At 56.2% G+C, this 17,500-nt stretch overlaps 1 protein-coding gene across 1 annotated transcript in view; it reads right to left on the minus strand.

Annotated features, from left to right (window-relative positions):
• Positions 1-17,500, minus strand: part of LOC125029877 (N-acetylated-alpha-linked acidic dipeptidase 2-like) — a 22,921-nt gene that overhangs the window by 2,344 nt on the left and 3,077 nt on the right. The window contains exons 2-9 of the mRNA XM_047620059.1: positions 17,359-17,484; positions 16,508-16,688; positions 14,031-14,121; positions 13,612-13,781; positions 13,329-13,464; positions 13,109-13,239; positions 12,439-12,713; positions 9,011-9,108 (exon numbers count right to left, since the gene is read on the minus strand). Coding sequence (XP_047476015.1) covers positions 9,011-9,108; positions 12,439-12,713; positions 13,109-13,239; positions 13,329-13,464; positions 13,612-13,781; positions 14,031-14,121; positions 16,508-16,688; positions 17,359-17,484 — 1,208 coding nt within the window. The remainder of the gene's footprint in view (positions 1-9,010; positions 9,109-12,438; positions 12,714-13,108; positions 13,240-13,328; positions 13,465-13,611; positions 13,782-14,030; positions 14,122-16,507; positions 16,689-17,358; positions 17,485-17,500) is intronic.

A 17,500-nucleotide genomic window follows, 5' to 3' on the forward strand; every position in this document is an offset into this window, starting at 1 on the left:
ATCACTGACATTACTACCATTATCATTATTGAGATTATCATTATCATTCGAGGCAAGTACACTGCACTAAGACCGTCAGCTTACGCCTTTTTATCCTTTCCACGGCAATCCGAAGGGGAAAGGAGGAAGGGGAGGAGGAAAGGAACGGAGGAAGCTCAGAGAGAAGGGGGTGATGGAGCGATGGAGAAAGAGGGGGGGTGAGGGAGCGAAGGAGGAAGGGGACGGGGGAGGGAGCGAAGGAGGAAGAGGAGGGGGGAGGGAGCGAAGGAGGAAGGGGAGGGGGGAGGGAGCGAAGGAGGAAGAGGAGGGGTGAGGGAGCGAAGGAGGAAGGGGAGGGGGGAGGGAGCGAAGGAGGAAGGGGAGGGGTGAGGGAGCGAAGGAGGAAGGGGAGGGGGGAGGGAGCGAAGGAGGAAGAGGAGGGGTGAGGGAGCGAAGGAGGAAGGGGAGGGGGGAGGGAGCGAAGGAGGAAGGGGAGGGGTGAGGGAGCGAAGGAGGAAGAGGAGGGGTGAGGGAGCGAAGGAGGAAGGGGAGGGGTGAGGGAGCGAAGGAGGAAGGGGAGGGGGGAGGGAGCGAAGGAGGAAGGGGAGGGGTGAGGGAGCGAAGGAGGAAGGGGAGGGGGGAGGGAGCGAAGGAGGAAGAGGAGGGGTGAGGGAGCGAAGGAGGAAGGGGAGGGGTGAGGGAGCGAAGGAGGAAGAGGAGGGGTGAGGGAGCGAAGGAGGAAGGGGAGGGGGGAGGGAGCGAAGGAGGAAGGGGAGGGGTGAGGGAGCGAAGGAGGAAGGGGAGGGGTGAGGGAGCGAAGGAGGAAGGGGAGGGGGTGAGGGAGCGAAGGAGGAAGGGGAGGGGTGAGGGAGCGAAGGAGGAAGGGGAGGGGGGAGGGAGCGAAGGAGGAAGGGGAGGGGGAGAGGGGGGGGAGGGAGGAGGGGGGGGGGGGGGGGGGAGAGGGAGGGGGGGAGGAGGGGGGAGGGGGGAGAGGGGAGGGGAGAAGGGGGGGGGAGGGAGGAGGGGGAAGGGAGGGGGAGAGGAGGGAGGGGGGAGAGGAGAGGGGGGAGGGGAGGGGAGGGAGGGAGGGGGGGAGGGGGGGGGGAGGAGGAGGGGGGAGGGGAGGGGGGGGAGGGGGAGGGAGAAGGGGGGGGGGAAGGGAGGGGGAGGGAGGGGAGGGAGGGAAGGGGGGGGAGGGAGGGGGGGGGGGGGGGGGGGAGGGGAGGGGGGGGGGGAGGGGGGGAGGGAGAGGGGGGGGGAGGGGGGGAGGGGGGGGGGGGGGAGGGGAGGGGGGAAGAGAGGAGGGAAGGGGGGGGAGAGGGAGGGGGAGGGGGAGGGGGGAGGGGAGGGGGGGGGGGGGGGGGGGGGGGGGGGGGGGGGGGGGGGGGGGTGGAGGGGAGGGGAGGGGGGGGAGGGGGGGAGGGGGGGGGGGGGGGAGGGGGAGGGGAGGAGGGGGGGGGAGGGGGGGGGGGGGGGGGGGGGAGGGGGGGAGGGGGGGGAGGGGGGGAGGGGGGGGAGGGGGGGGGGGGGGGAGGGGGGGAGGGGGGGGGGGGGAGGGGGAGGAGGGGGGGGGGGGGGGGGGGGGGGGGGGGAGGGGGGAGGGGGGGGGGGAGGGAGGGGAGGGGGGGGGGGGAGGAGGAGGGGGGGGAGGGGGGAGGGGGAGGGGGGGGGGGGGGGGGGAGGGGGAGGGGGGGAGGGAGGGGGGGAGGAGGGGGAGGGGAGGGGGGGGGGAGGGGGGAGGGGGGGGGGGGGGGGGGAGGGGTGAGGGGGGGGAGGGAGGGGGGGGGAGGGAGGGGGAGGGGGGGGAGGGGAAGGGGGGAGGGGAGAGGAGGGGAGAGGGGGGGAGGGGAGGGGGGGAGGGAGAGGGGGGGGAGGGGAGAGGGGGGGGGGGGGGGGGGGGGGAGGAGGGGGGGGGTGGGAGGGGGAGAGGGGAGGGGGGGGAGGGGGGGGGGGGAGGAGGAGGGTGAGGAGGGGGAGGAGAGGAGGGGGGAGGGGGGAGGGGGAGGGGGGGGAGGGAGGGGAGGGGGGGAGAGGGGGGGGAGGGGGGGGGGGAGGGGAGGGGGGGAGGGGGGAGGGAGGGGGGGGGGGGGGAGGAGGGAGGGGAGGAGGGGGGGGGGGGGGAGGGGGGAGGGGGGAGGGAGGGGGGGGAGGGGGGGGGGGAGGAGGGGGAGGAGGAGAGAGGGAGGGGGGGAGGGGTGGGAGGAGGGGGGGGGGGGTGGGGGGGTGGAGGGAGGGGGGGGATGGAGGGGGGGGGGGGGGGGGGGAGGGAGGGGGGGGGGGGGGGGGGGAGGGGAGGGGGGGGGGAGGAGGAGGGGGGAGGGGGGGAGAGGGGGAGGGGGGGGGGAGAGGGGAGGAGGGGAGGGAGGAGGAGGGGGGGGGGAGAGGGGGAGGAGGGGAGGGGGGGGAGGGAGGGAGGAGAGGGGGGGAGGAGGAGGAGGGGGAGGGGAGGGGAGAAGGGAGGGGGAGGAGGGGAGGGGGGGAGGGGGAGGGGAGGGGGAGGGGGGGGGGAGGGAGAGGGGAGGAGAGGGGGGGGAGGGGAGGAGGGGAGGGGGGGGGGGGGGGGGGGGGGAGGGGGGAGGGGGGGGGGAGGGGAGGGGGGGGAGGGGGAGGGGAGGGGGAGGGGGGAGAGAGGAGGGAGAGGGGGGAGAGGGAGGGGGGAGGGGGGGGGGGGGGGGGAGGGGGGGGGGGGGGGGGGGGGGGGGGAAGAGGGGAGGGGGGGAGGGGGGGGGGGGGGGGAGGAGGGGGGGGGGGGGGGGAGGGGAGGGGGGAAGGGAGGAGGGGGGGGGGTGAGGAGGGGGAGGGGGGGGGAGGGGGGGGGGAGGGGGGAGAGGAGGGATGAGGAGGGGGAGGGGAGGGGAGGAGGAGGGGGGGGAGGGAGGAGAGAGGGGGGGAGGGGGGGGGAGGGTGGGGGGGGGGGGAGAGGGGGGGGAGGAGGGAGGGAGGAGGGGGGAGGAGGAGAGAGGGAGAGGGGGGGGAGAGGGGGGGGGAGGAGAGAGGGGGGTGGGAGGGGGAGGGGGGGGCGGAGGGGAGGGAGAGGGGGGGGAGAGGGGAGGGGGAGGAGGGAGAGGGGGAGGGGAGGGGGGGGGGAGGAGGGGAGAGGAGGGGGGAGGGAGGGGGGGAGGGGAGGGAGAGGAGGAGGGACGGGAGTGGGAGAGGAGGGAGGAGGGGGGAGGGGGGGGGGAGGGAGGGAGGGAGGGTGGGGGAGGGAGGGGGGGGGAGGGGGAGGGAGGGGAGGGGGGAGGGAGGGGAGGGGGGGGAGGGGGAGGGAGGGGGGAGGGGGGGGAGGAGGGGAGGGGGGAGGAGGGGAGGGGGGGAGGAGGGGGGGGAGGGGGGAGGGGGGAGGGAGGGGGGGGGAGGGGGGGGGGGGGGGGGAGAGGGGGGAGGGGGGAGGGAGGAGGGGGAGAGGGGAGGGGAGGGGGGGGGGGGGGGAGGGGAGGGAGAGGGGGGGGGAGGGGGGGGAAGGGAGGGAGGGAGGGGGGGGAGGGGGGGGGGAGAGAGGGGGGGAGGGGGGGGGGAGGGGAGGGGAGGGAGAGAGGAGGGGGAGGAGGAGGGGAGGAGGGGGAGGAGGGGGGGGGAGGAGGGGGAGGGGGAGGGGGAGGGAGGGGAGGAGGGAGGAGGAGGGGGAAGGGGGGGGGGGAGGGAGGGGAGAGGGGGAGGGAGGAGAGGGGAGGGGGAGGGGAGGGAGGAGGGGAGGGGGAGGAGGGGAGGAGAGGGAGGGGGGAGGGAGGGAGGAAGGGGGGGGGGAGGGGGGGAGGGGGGAGGAGGGAGGGAGGGGGAGGGGGGGAGGAGGAGAGGGGGGAGGGGGGAGGGAGTGGGGGGGGAGGGAGGGAGGAGGGGAGGGGAGGGAGGAGGGGGAGGGGAGGAGGGGAGAGGAGGGGGAGAGGAGGGAGGGGAGGAGGGGGAGGAGGGGGGGGGGGAGGGAGGGGAGGAGGGAGGAGGGGAGGGAGGGAGGGGGGGGAGGGAAGGGGGAGAGGGGAGGGAGAGGAGAGAGGGGGAGGGGGGGGGAGGAGGAGGGGGAGAGGGGGGGAGGAGGGAGGGGGGGAAGAGGGAGGGGGAGGGAGGAGGGGGGGGGGGGGGAGGGGAGAGAGGGGGGGAGGGGAGGGAGAGGGAGGGGGGAGAGGGAGGGAGGGGAGGGAGGGGGGAGGGGAGGGAGGAGGGAGGGAGGAGGGGGAGGGGGGGGGGGGTAGGAGGAGAGGGAGAGGAGGGGGAGGGGAGGGGGGGGGGAGAGGGAGGAGGAGGGGGGGAGGAGGGGGGGGGGAGAGAGGGAGGGGGGGGGGAGGGGGAGAGGGGGGGAGGGAGGGGGAGGAGGGGAGAGGAGGGGGGATGAGGGAGGGAGAGAGGGGAGGGAGGGAGGGGGGGAGGGGGGAGGAGGGGGAGGGAGGGGGAGGGGAGGGGGGGGGGGGAGGAGAGAGGAGGAAGAGGGGAGGGGGAGGGAGGGAGGGGGAGGGAGGAGGAGGAGGGAGGGAGGAGGAGGGGGGAGGAGGAGAGGGAGGAAGGGGGGGAGGGGAGGGGGGAGGAGGAGGGGAAGGGGGGGAGAGAGGAGGGGGGAGGAAGGGGGGGGGGAGGGGGGGAGAGGGGAGGGAGGGGGAGGGGGGGGGGAGAAGGAGAGGGGAGGGGGGAGGGAGGGGGGGAGGGAAGGAGGGGGAGAGGGGAGGGGGGGGAGGAAGGAGGGGAGGAAGGGGGAGGGGAGGGGGAGAGGGGGGGAGGAGGAGAGGGGGAGGGGATGGGGAAGGGAGGGGAGAGGAGGGAGGGGGGGGAGGAGGAGAGGGAGAGGGGGAAGGAGGGAGAAGGGGGAGGGAGGAGGAGGGGTGAGGAGGAAGGAGGGGAGAGGGGGGAGGGGGGAGGGGGAGAGGGGGGGAGGAGGGGGGAGGGAGGGGGAGGGGGGAGGGGGGAGGGGGGGAGGGAGGAGAGGGGGGGGAGGGGGGGGAGGGGAGAGGAGGGGAGGAGGAGGGGAGGGATGAGGGGGAGGGGGGAGGAGAGGAGGGGGGAGGGGAGGGGAGGGAAGGGGGAGGAGAGGGAGGGGGGAGGGGGGAGGGGAGGGGGGAGGGAGAGGGGAGGAAGGGAGGGAGGGAGGGGGGGGGGGAGGGAGGGAGGAGGAGGGAGGGGGGGAGGGGGGGGGAGAGGGGAAGAGGGGGGGGGGAGGGGGAGAGGGGAAGGGGAGGGGTGGAGGGGGGGGAGGAGAGGAGAGGAGGGAGGGGGGGAGAGGAGGGAGAGGTGAGGAGAGGGGGGGAGGGGAGGAGGGAGGAGGGGGGGAGCGGGAGGAGGGAGAGGGGAGGGAGAGGGGAGGGGGAGAGGGGAAGGGGGGGTGAGGGAGAGGAGGAAGGGGGGAGAGGGTGGAGGGGGAGGGGGGAGGGGAGGAGGGGGGAGGGGGGAGAGGGGGGAGGGGGAGGAGGGGAGGAAGGGGAGAGGGGAGAGGGAGGGAGGGAGGAGGAGGGGAGGGGGAGGAGGGGGAGGGAGGGAGAGGGGGGGCGGGGAGGGAGGAGGACGGAGGGGGGTGAGGGAGGAGGGGAGGGAGAGGGGGGGAGGGGGGGAAGGGGGAGGGGAGGGAGGGGGGGAGGGGAGGAGGGGAGAGGGAAGGGGGAGGGGGAGGAGGGGGGGGGGAGGGGGAGCGAGGAGGGAGAGGGGAGGGGAGGAGGGGGGAGGGGGGGGAGGGGGGGGGGGGAGGAGGAGGGGGGGGGAGGGGGAGGGGGAGGGAGAGGAGGGGGGGAGTGAGGGAGGAGGAGGGAAGGGGGGGAGGGGAGAGGGGAGGGGAGAGGGGAGGGGAGGAGGAAGGGAGGGAGGGGACGGGGGGGGAGGGGAGGGGGAAGGGGGGGGGGAGAGGGGGGAGGGAGGGGGGGGGAGGAGGGAGGGGAGGGATGGGAGGGGGGGGGAGGAGGAAGGGGGGGGGGGGGGGAAAGGGGGGCGGGGGGGAGGAGGAGGGGGGAAGGGGGGGGAATGGGGGGGGGGAGCGAAGGGAGGAAGGGGGGGGGGAGGGAGGAAGGGGGGAGGAGGGGGGGGGGAGGGAGGAGGAGGAGGGGAGGGAGGAGGGAGGGGGGGAAAGGAGGAAGAGGGGGGAGGGAGGAAGGAGGGGGGGGGAGGGGGTGAGGGGGGAGGGGATGGGGGGAGGGAAGGGAGGGAAGGGGGGAGGGGGGAGGGAAGGGGAGAGGAGGGGGGAGGAGGGGGGAGGAGAGGAGGGGGGGAAGGGGGGAGGGGGGGGGGGGGAAGGGGAGGGGGAGGGGGGGGGGGAAGGGGGGGGGGGGGAGGGGGAGGAGGGGAGGGGAGGGGGGAGGGGGTGGGAAGGGGAGGGGGAGGGAGGGAAGGAGGGGGGAGGGTGAGGGAGGGGGGGGAGGAAGAGGAGGGGTGAGGGGGGAGGAGGAAGAGGGGGTGAGGGGGTGGAGGAAGGGGGGGGGGAGGGAGCGAGGGAAGGGAGGGGTGAGGGTTGAAGGAGGGGAAAGGGTGGGGGGAGGAAGCGGAGGAGGGAAGGGGGTTTAGGGGGGGGGGGGAGCGAGGAGGAAAGGGGGGGGGGTAGGGGGAGGGGGAAAGGGGAGGAGGGGGGTGGGGGTGAGGAGGGGAGGAGAGGGGGGGTGGAGGAGGGGAAGGGGAGGGGGGAGGGGGCGATGGGGGGGGGGAGGGGGGAGGGAGGAAGGAGGGGAGGGGGGGTGGGGGAGCGAAGGGGGGAAGGGAGGGGGGGGAGCGAGGAGGGGGGAGGGGGGGGGGAGCGAGAGGACGGGGGGGGGGAGGGGAGGAAGGGGAGGGGATAGGGGGGGGGGGGTGGGGGAGGGAGGAAAGGGGGAGAGGAGGGGGAGGGAGGGGGAAGAGGAGGGGGGGGGAGGAAGGGGAAGGGGCGGGGGGAGGAGGGGAGGAAGGGGGAGGGGGGGGGGGGGGGAGGGAGGAAGAGGAGGGGGAGGGCGAAGGAGGAGAGGGGGGGTGAGGGAGGAAGGAAAGGAAGGGGGGGGGGGAGGGAGGAAGGAGGAGGGGAGGGGGGAGGTGGGCGGGAGGAAGGGGGGGGGGAGGGAGGAAGGGAAGATGAGGGGTGAGGGAGGAAGGAGGAGAGGGAGGGGGGGGGAGCGAAGGAGGAGGGAGGGGGGGGGAGGGAGAAGGGGAGGGGGGGGGGGGGGAAGGGGATTAGGGGGCGGGAGCGAAGGGGAGGAGAGGAGGGGTGGGGAGGGGGAGGGAGAGGATGGGGGAGGGGGAAGGAGGAAGGGGGGGGGGAGGGGCGAAGGAGGAAAGGGGGAGGGGGGGGGGCGAAGGAGGAAGGGGAGGGGGGGGTGGGGGAAGAGGAAGGGAGGGGGGGGGGATAGGGGGAAAAGGAGGGGGGAGGGGGAAGGAGGGAAAAGGGGGGGGGGGAGGAAGGAGGAAGGGGAGGGGGGAGGGAAGCGAAGGAGGAAGAGGAGGGGGGTGGAGCGAGGAGGAAGGGGAGGGGGGGGGGGTGCGAAGGAGGAACGGGGTAGGGGTGAGGGAGGATCGAAGGAGGAAGGGGAGGGGGGAGGGAGCGAAGGAGGAAGGGGAGGGGGGAGGGGAGCCGAAGGAGGAAGACGGAGGGGTGTGGGAGCGAAGAGGAATGAGGAGGGGTGAGGGAGCGAGGAGGAAGGGGCAGGGGAGGGCAGAGAAGGAGGAGAGGATGGGGGAGGGAGAGGCGCTGTAGGGCACATGAGGGGGAGAGGAGGAGTGAGTTTAGGGAAGATTTGCAAGTGAGAGGGAGAAGGACGAGAAAAGGGAGAAAGGAGGCGGAAGCTAGAAGAGGATGAAAGAGGGAGAGAAAAGGAAAAACAAACCTCTTATTTCCTGTCCTGTTCCTGTTTGTATTATTATGATTATCACCATCTCCCCCACTACCATCACCACTACCATCATTATCATCATCACTGTCTTCTTAAATACCCTATTCATCATCATCACGAAAACTAACCCCTAAACATAAAAAAAAACAACAGACACCACTTTTTGATCAGGAATGAACGTCTTACAAGTAAAAGAAGAAGAAAAAGAACAGATTAATCATACTAAGTGACAAGAAACACCATTTGAACTTCAGGCTCATCCCCCCACGTGCCAGATAAGCTGAAGTGAATGTTATAGGAAATCATTTTTCGGTGAGAGTTCTCGTTATTCAGCTTCCCCCCTAGAGGTATTAGTATGTTTTTACTTTTCTTCTCCTTTTATTTTTATTTTCTTGTTCTCGATGGGTCAACATGTTAATGGCTCTTGATTACTTGATATACAATTAATATTATTGTCATTGTTCTTTTTAATGATTATCGTTATCATAATCCTCAAAAGCAACAGAAAGACGAGTAGTAGTGCAATGGAAGTGATAATGACGTTAACAAGGATATTAATATAATCAGTTATAAAAACAATCATAATGGTAATATAATCTAATCGTAATAACAATGATTATAATCGTCATCATTATCATCATCATTATCATTATTATTAGGAGTAATTATATTAATGACAATAATAATATTGATAATATTAACAATATAATAATAATAGTGATAATAATAATAATAATAATAATAATAATAATAATAATAATAATGATAATGATGATAGTAATAATAATAATAATAATAATAATACAAATAATAATAATGATATTAATTATAATAACAATGATAATAAGCGTAATAATGATAAGGAAAATAATTGTAATAAGAACAATGATAACAATAATTAAAACAATAATGATAATAATAATAAGAGTAAAAATAATAGCCATAACAATAATAATAACAATGATGATAATGATAATAATGATGATGATGATGATGATGATGATAATGATAATAATGATGATGATGATGATGATGATGATGATGATGATGATGATGATGATGATGATGATGATGATGATAATGATAACAATAACGATGATAACAACAACGATAATAACAATGATAATAATAACAATAATAATAACAATGATAACATAAAAATAATAAAAAAAACACAAATAGCACTAATAATAATAGCAATAATAACAAAAAAACAACAATGATAATAACACTAATAATAAAAACCACTGCACTGATATACATCACCCAACCTGGCAGTAGCTTGGTGGAAGCGGAGTTCACGATCCATGAGTAAGGCTAATTCGTAGGTTTCATACGCCGAGTGGTACAAAGGGAGTCCTGGTTCATCCTGTGAGAGATAAAAGAGGCTACAGGGTTTTGTAGGAGGTTATTTTATCATGAATTCTATTTTACGTGAGCGAGTGTGTGGGTAAGAGAGAGAGAGAGAGGTGTGTGTGTGTGTTCGGGGTGAATGTTCTGTGTACTTTTTGTCTTTTCTTTTTTCGTATGTGTATGTTATCTTCTTCGTTTTTAAAAGACGAATGCTAAAGGTGTCTTTTTTTTTTTTTTTTTTTTGTTTTTTCTTTTCGTATATGCATATTTATAAGTGCTTCTCAAACAGAGCAATATTCATATATGAAATATATTCTCTCTCTCTCTCTCTCTCTCTCTCTCTCTCTCTCTCTCTCTCTCTCTCTCTCTCTCTCTCTCTCTCTCTCTCTCTCTCTTTCTCTCTCTCTCTCTCTCTCTCTCTCTCTCTCTCTCTCTCTCTCTCTCTCTCTCTCTCTCTCTCTCTCTCTCTCTCTCTCTCTCAACCCTTATCTCTCTCTCTTTTTCGTCTTTTTACCTTTTTTTCTCTCTTATTATCATTCCCTCCTTCTTATTCTTATTTTTTATCTCTTATTCTCATTCCCTCTTTTATTCCTCTCCTTCCCTCCTTCCTTCCTTCCCTACTCCCTTCTCCCTCCTCTCTCTTCCCTCTTCAGTCCTCTCTCCCTCTTCCTCCTTCCACCCTACCTATCTCTCTTCCTCCCTCCTCCCCTTCTCTTCACGCCTCCCTCCTCTCTCGCTCCTGACTTCTCCTTCCTCCCTCCACCTACTTCCCTCCTCCCAGTCCCCCCACCTCCCTTTCCTCCTCCCTCCCTCCTCTCTCCTGACATACCCCCTCCCCTTCCCTTCCTTCCCCCCAGCCTTGTCCAGCCATCAGCCTATTCCCAAGCGACACCTGGCGAAGGAGGCGCAGCAGGTGGCGTCAGCATAGGAGAAAAGGGCAACAGAGCGACCACGAAGTAACCTTTCGTCCTTCCGTCTTAAAGGTCAGAGCATATTAGCGGCATAAGCGTCTTTTCCGAGATCCAGTCGACCCCCGGCTATTTGGTATAAATGTCGCCTGGCTATGATTAAGTCAGTGGTTATGTGTATGCCATTGTAGGAATGTAAGTGTTTATATATACGTATGTATGTATGAGTGTGTGTGTATATAGGTGTGAGTGTGTGTGTGTGTGTGTGTGTGTGTGTGTGTGTGTGTGTGTGTGTGTGTGTGTGTGTGTGTGTGTGTGTATACATATATATACATATATATACATATATACATACATATATATATACATATATCTATGCATCTATATACATACATACATACATATATATATATATATATATATATATATATATATATATATATATATATATATCAAGAGCACGCGATACTGCGTCTAGTATAGCCACTGCTACTGAAGAAAGTCACGGGAACCTACTTAAGTACCTCTCCCTAGTTTAATCAATGATCAAGATCTCAAAAGAACACTCTGAAGGATCTCGCCACTTGGCGACAGTTGCTGGCACATCAGCAACAAAATTGCTGCGTTACGTGTGGTCACGAGACATATGGGTTACTGGTCGCAGCTGTTCAATATATATATATATATATATATATATATATATATATATATATATATATATATATATATATATATATATATATATATATATATATATATATATATATATTGCACGGAAAGTGAGAAGTAAAACTTGAATAAATGTTGGAATTAACTAGTAAGCAACCTGTGCAGATTTGACTCTGACCAGCGGCTGCGACAATTTGTTTGTACAAAATAAACCTAAAGATTAAAAGCAAAAAAATTGTCGCGATCATTTGTCAGAGTCGAATCTGCACAGCTTGCCAACTAGGTAATTCCAACATTTATTTAAGTTTTACTTCTCACTTTCCGTGGACCCGTTTTTGCTTCCCCTATCCGAGGACAGATATACGACGATAAGAGTAGGACGAGATTGGTTACGGAAGTCTCCTCTATCGGAATGAGCATTCAGATAGAGGTTTATAATTAGTGACGACTGCATATTTCCTTCTGTAAAAATATGTAAAAAATAACACGCATCTGAAATAATTTCCATTAAATGTATTATAAACATTCAGCAGATAAACTGACTGTGGTATCACCCAACTCCTCCGTCGATTTATCTGTTCAGAGCATAATTATCCCTGTAACATTGGCTCCAGTTTAGACAAGAGAGAGTATATTTCATCTACTTCCGCGCGCGCCGTACGCATGCGGGTAAAGTAACCCACATGCGGCAACGGCGGTGGCGGCGGCGACTGCGGGAAGTCTACGCGTGTATGACAATCACGGTGGAGGCTAAATAGAGCGGGGGAGATTGATTGATTGGTTATTCAATATTATAAGCCGGGTCAACAGCTTTTGTTTTGATAAAGAGAATTCTTTTGTTTTGATAAAAAGTCAATTACTAATAGAGAAAATGTGCTAACAATTATTCAAAGCCATCTTTTTTATACAAGCGTTTTCATTTTTGAAGATTAATAGTTTATTGGGGCCTTTAATGGTTTTCGCCGCTATAACAATCAGTGATTTAGTGAAAATTATATCTTATGCTAAATATGTTCAAGGCTTACACATATATATATATTTATATATATATATGTGTGTGTGTGTGTGTGTGTGTGTGTGTGTGTGTGTGTGTGTGTGTGTGTGTGTGTGTATGTGTGTGTGTGTGTGTGTGTCAGGGATGGGCATTAAGTTAATCAGAAAATATTAAAGAGGTCAAGTTGCAAGTTTTAGTTAATGTCAATGTAAAATTATTTGTCTCTCTGTGTACAGGGAGATTTAAGAAAATACATGTTGTACTACTTTTATAATGTTGCCTGAATGTGCGTTTTCCGGTAGAGCAAATCAGGGTAGTCCGGCGGCGAGAGCAACTCCATCTAGCTCCATCTCATATTTGTAAGCGAGTAAGAAAAACAATGGCGGGGAGATCGACTAGTGAAGTTTGGTAAATTATGCCTGTGACCAAAAGTTACTTGTGTCATTTTACATTTTTTAGAGGAGGGAAAATGTATTTCGTCAGAGAGCCTGCTCCTGATAAAAGAGGCCACTGTGACCAACAAAGCAGTTAACGTTGCATAGTTCCGTATACAGTACCTGTTAGCAGTTAAAAAAAAAAAAATGTGTATATATATATATATATATATATATATATATATATATATATATATATATATTATATACATATATTATATGAATATATTATATAAATACATTATATATATTATATATATTATATTATATTTTATATATATATATATATATATATATATATATATATATATATATATATATATATACATTGCTACCCTCACCGGCGCGGAAGCGAAGCACAGGTCGAGGCTGGGAATCCCCAGGTTGAAGACGTACGCCCGGAAGTCGCTGCCGGAGCCGAAGGTGGAGAAGAGGGGCTCCGACGCCGCCCCTTCCTCTTCGCTGTCGTTCCTGGGGAAGCGGTGCACCCACGTGTCGTACAGGGAGGCACGACCCGCCTCGACCTCGTCCTGGTCCGGGTTGGGCACGGCCTTCGAGGTGGCGATGATGACGTCATACAGCATCGGGACGGCGCTGGCCATGAAAGAGTAATTGCCTGAGGAGAGATAAGAGACATATGAGAGATAAGAGAGAATATTATACCTGCATGACATCTATCAAAAATTATTCAACCATGTCAGCAGTATTTCCTACTACAGAAGCGTAAAAGTTCTGCGACTACGATTTTTACCTTCCAGGGCCACTTTAGGCAAAGAGGCTAGGAGTCAAACATTAAAACCCATGGCTCTTCTATACCCTATTCACGTAAAAACTAAATCCGTACATACTTCGTCCCTTTCACCTTACAATCAGCACAAAGGAAATATAAATACATATCAAACTGAAGACATAAATGCAGTGATCACAAACACAAGTTTACAGTATTTATCTAAAAATATTTTATAATGTGTTACAAAATAATGATGTTTTTTTGCATAAAACGTCCCTTACCTTCCATCACCATGTCCACGTTAAGGTATGCTACAGCTCGGTCCTTCAGGATGGCGCTGAACTGCTCCGCGAACTCCGTCGAGCCGATGACGCCCGGCTCCTCCGCCGCCCAGCTGCAGAACACGAGGGTCCTGCAGAAGACAAGAAAACATGGGTTTCGAAAAAGTAAGAATTACCCAAACATTTCTGAAAACGTCTTTATCATTTATGGTTGTCCTACCTCCGGGGCCGCCAGCCGTCCCTGTACATCTCGCCGAACACGCGGGTGAGTTCGAGGTGCGCGGCGGTGGCCGACGAGGGGTCTATTCCGCCGTAGGTCCAGGCGTCATAGTGATTCCCGATCAGTACGTAACGATCTTTAAGGAATAAGAAAAAAACAATTAATAAAAGGCATAAAAGTTTGCAAATTGTTGTTGAATGTTCGGTCTTTCCGTCTCGCTGTATTATACACGACAGATTAAAAGAAAATGTGAATTTCACTTGCTCAAAATCAGACCAATCACCTGGTTCCTCTTGACCAATTAGAGATCCTATCACGTTGTACACTTGTTCCCTAGAATTTATATTGTGAACGTCCAATATGACCTCATGTCCTTCCAGGTCACCACCCAGCAGGTATTCTATGTCAAGACCTCCCTGCCACTCATCGGGTGCGCGTTCGCCTTTTAAGATGCTGCAAAGATATAGTCTCATAAGAAAGGTGGACACATTTCATCTCGAGGATCGCGTGGTTGTACTTAAATCGTACATATACAATCTAGTGCAGTATACGGTATGAGTATATGGACAAATATGCGCATATAGTGTTGTGAGTGTGTGTGTGTGTGTGTGTGTGTGTGTGTGTGTGTGTGTGTGTGTGTGTGTGTGTGTGTGTGTGTGTGTGTGTGTGTGTGCGTGCGTACGTGTTTAAAAGCGTAAATACCTGAAGATATGTTGAGCATCGCCATAACCAACAGGTTGGACGGGAATGCCGGGCGAATCTGCTTGTTCTTCAGGAATTCGGTAAGCGGATTCTGTCGGAACATAATGTTATTGGGCATGGGATGAAGGAGAAAGAAGGAGGGAGACCAATGGGAGGGGAGCAAGGGGAGCAGAAGGGAGGGAGAGAATGATGATGATGAAAGATAAATGAAGGGCAAGCGAGAGATGAGAAAGAGAGAGAAAGAGAGTGAGAGAGAGAGAGAGAGAAAGACAAAGACAGACAAAGACAAAGGCAAAGACAAAGACAAAGACAAAGACAAAGACAAAAACAGAGAGAGAAAGAGAGAGAGAGAGAGAGAGAGAGAGAGAGAGAGAGAGAGAGAGAGAGAGAGAGAGAGAGAGAGAGAGAGAGAGAGAGAGAGAGAGAGAGAGAGAAATAGAGAGAGAGAGAGAGAGTTGGGTAACGGGGAAGGTGCAGCAAGAAGGGATTAAAAGAGAAAAAACAAAGAAAGATAAAAAAAAAAGATAGAAATAAACTGCCCCTATCAAACATTATACCAACAGAAGAAATAATCGCATCAAATTTCAACCCCCACCGATTTCTCTTCTTCTTCAATAACTAATAATAATGGAAAAGATAAAAAAAATATATATCATCGACGTCATAAGTATTCTATCAAATCTGCCTTAAGTAACAGCCCAGGACCCTGTCGCCGACCACCTTATAAGGTTCTCACGATGACAATAATCAAATTCTGCGCTTCCATGGATGTACTTATGAGCCCCGGAATCAATCGCGAAGTCGTTTGATTTCGTCGCCCCGGGCAATATAATTTCCGAATGGGGGGGAGGGGGGTCGTGGAATATGGAAAGGGAGGGGGGGGATGAGGGGAGGGGGTAGAGAAAGGATAGCGGGATGGGGGGGGGGTGGAGGAAAGGAGAAGGGGATGAAAATGCAATTGTGAAATATGGGGAGAGAGAGGATAGAGTGACGGGGGAGGGAGGAGGAGGAAAGGGGAATGACAGGGGAGAGGAGGGGGGGGGGGTAAAGAGAGGATGGAGGGATGGGGTAAGAGGAAGGAAAGAGAGAGGGAGGAGGAGGTAGGTGAGGAGCATAGGAAACGAGGGGAGGCTAGAGAGGGAAAAGGGTGATAGGGGGAGGAAAAAGGAATGAGAGGGGAAATAGACGGAGGAGAATAGGAGTGAACGGTGACAAGGAAGGGAAAGGGAATAAACAGGAATGAATGATTATGTGACACAGAAAATGAGATTCCTTATTCACCTTCTTCTGCCTTACGACATCTCCTCTCCTCGTTAGTGTCACTTTAGTATCTTGAAATTACAGTGATGAGGATGGTGACGGAGATGTTCATTCATGTGTATATTAGTGATGAAAGTGGTGGTGGTGGTGTGAGGGAAGAGGTGATGTTGGTGGTTGTGGGTTGTGATGGAAAAGGGAGTTGTAAGTGCCACGTTGTGATGCCAGTGCATACGTATTGTGATGCCATTATTATCGTACGTAGTTAGTGATAATTATGTGATTATATATTATACATTTCTTTTTGTGTGATATGTTATACCATGTTAAATATAGAAGATTATGTTTAGTTTATATTGATGTGTAGCATATCACCTATATGAAAGAGTAAGACTCTGTATGATTTATAGAGTACAACATTTTAGTTTGTCTCTGTAGTCACACGTCTGGCAGTAAACAGTCGCAGACGGAGCCTGGCGTGTGGGGCAGAGGAACAGGAAGGGTTCCGAATTTATTTTGTCAGAGCTGATCGCAAATGAACCTACTTTAGTTTTCATCGGTGTTTTCACCCTCAAGCATTATAGAGAAACACCAAGCAAACGTAGAAGACGATCATGGCGCAGTGAGTAGGGTAGTGATGATGATGACGATGACGATGACGATGATGGGAGGAAAAGGAGGAGGAAGGAGGAGGAGGAGGAGGAGGAGGAGGAGGAGGAAGAGGAGGAGAAGGAGGAGGAGGAGGAGGAGGAGGAGGAGGAGAAGGAGGAGGAGGAGGAGGAGGAGGAGGAGGAGGAGGAGGAGGATCTTGTAATGATAATGATAGTGATAATAATACTGATAATAGTAATAATAATAATACTGATAATAATGATAAGACGAAGAATTATGGTAGTAGTAGTTGTTGTTGCTGTTGTAATAATAGCAGCAGCAGCAGTAGTAGCAGTAGTAGTAATAATAATAATAATAGTTATAGCAATTGTAGAAGTAGTAGTAGCAGTAATAGTATCACCACCACCATCATCATAATTACCATCATCTTTATGAATGATATTTTTATCATAATGCAGGAGGCAGATAAGAAAAAAAAATGTCCGTCTGTTTCCCCTACCTATTATCCGTACCAAAAGCTCGTGATTACGCCACGAAGAAGGTATAGTTAATTCAAAAATCACTGACAAAGATAAAGTTAAAAAAAGGAAAATTCCTCTCACACTTACCTGTCGCAGGGTACCCGGGAGTAAGAAGGTCCCCCTGGAGAGAGAGGGACCCCAGCTGCGTGGACCCCGGGGGAGCATAGACAGTGTTTGGGTACGTGGCTTCAGGGCCCAGGGGCGCGGCGTCCTGGGGGTCCGTATACAGGATCACGCCCGCTGCCCCGCGCTCCTCCGCGAACCTTACCTGCGGTGGCATTAGTGAGAGGCATTGGTAGGTGGCACTGGGACTGGCGTTTGGGGAATCAAGAGTGATCGAAGCGTGGTAGTTTTTGTAATTCAACCGGGGAGAGCAGTTTGAATTCATCGCCATTTTCATAAACAGATGCACAGTGACCTGTACAGTGTATTCTAATCATTCCGTGGTCTTCTCTCCGCCTTCCTCATACATCGGTGTCCGTCTCTAGGTGTCCAGTATGATAGGTTTGCATTCTCTCATGATTCCTGGCCGTTTAATGGATTGTGTGATAATACCCTTGTCTGATTAATTCGGAATCGACGATTGCAAGTAAAGACTATTTGTTATATTCCGAGAGAGAGGCATTAATTGAGAGATAGAGAGATAGACAGACAGACAAATATACAAGCAGGCAGGCAGGCAGGCAGGTAAGCAGGCAAGCCGACAGACTGACTTACTGATTGATGCACAACACACACATACACACACACACACACACACAAGCGCACACACATACCCCCACACACACAAACACACACACATTCGCCCTAAACACAGAGTCATACACACAGAAAATAAGAAAAAAAGAAGAAAAAAACAAACAAAAAGAAATGTCCTACGACAAGCATGCATAAAAGAAAACCATGAATAACGCAAGCACAGTAGCCAAAACACGCACCTTGTCTCCCCTGAAGATCTTGCCATAGCGGACGACAACAATCGCACCGGCCACGTCAACGCCCTCTTCTTCCAGGTGATCGAAGTCATCGACAGAGCCGTAGTTGGCATACACGACGCGAGACACCTGTGGAGTCAGAACA

This window comes from Penaeus chinensis, chromosome 10 (assembly GCF_019202785.1).
Source record: "Penaeus chinensis breed Huanghai No. 1 chromosome 10, ASM1920278v2, whole genome shotgun sequence".
Classification (NCBI taxonomy): Eukaryota; Metazoa; Arthropoda; class Malacostraca; order Decapoda; family Penaeidae; genus Penaeus; species Penaeus chinensis.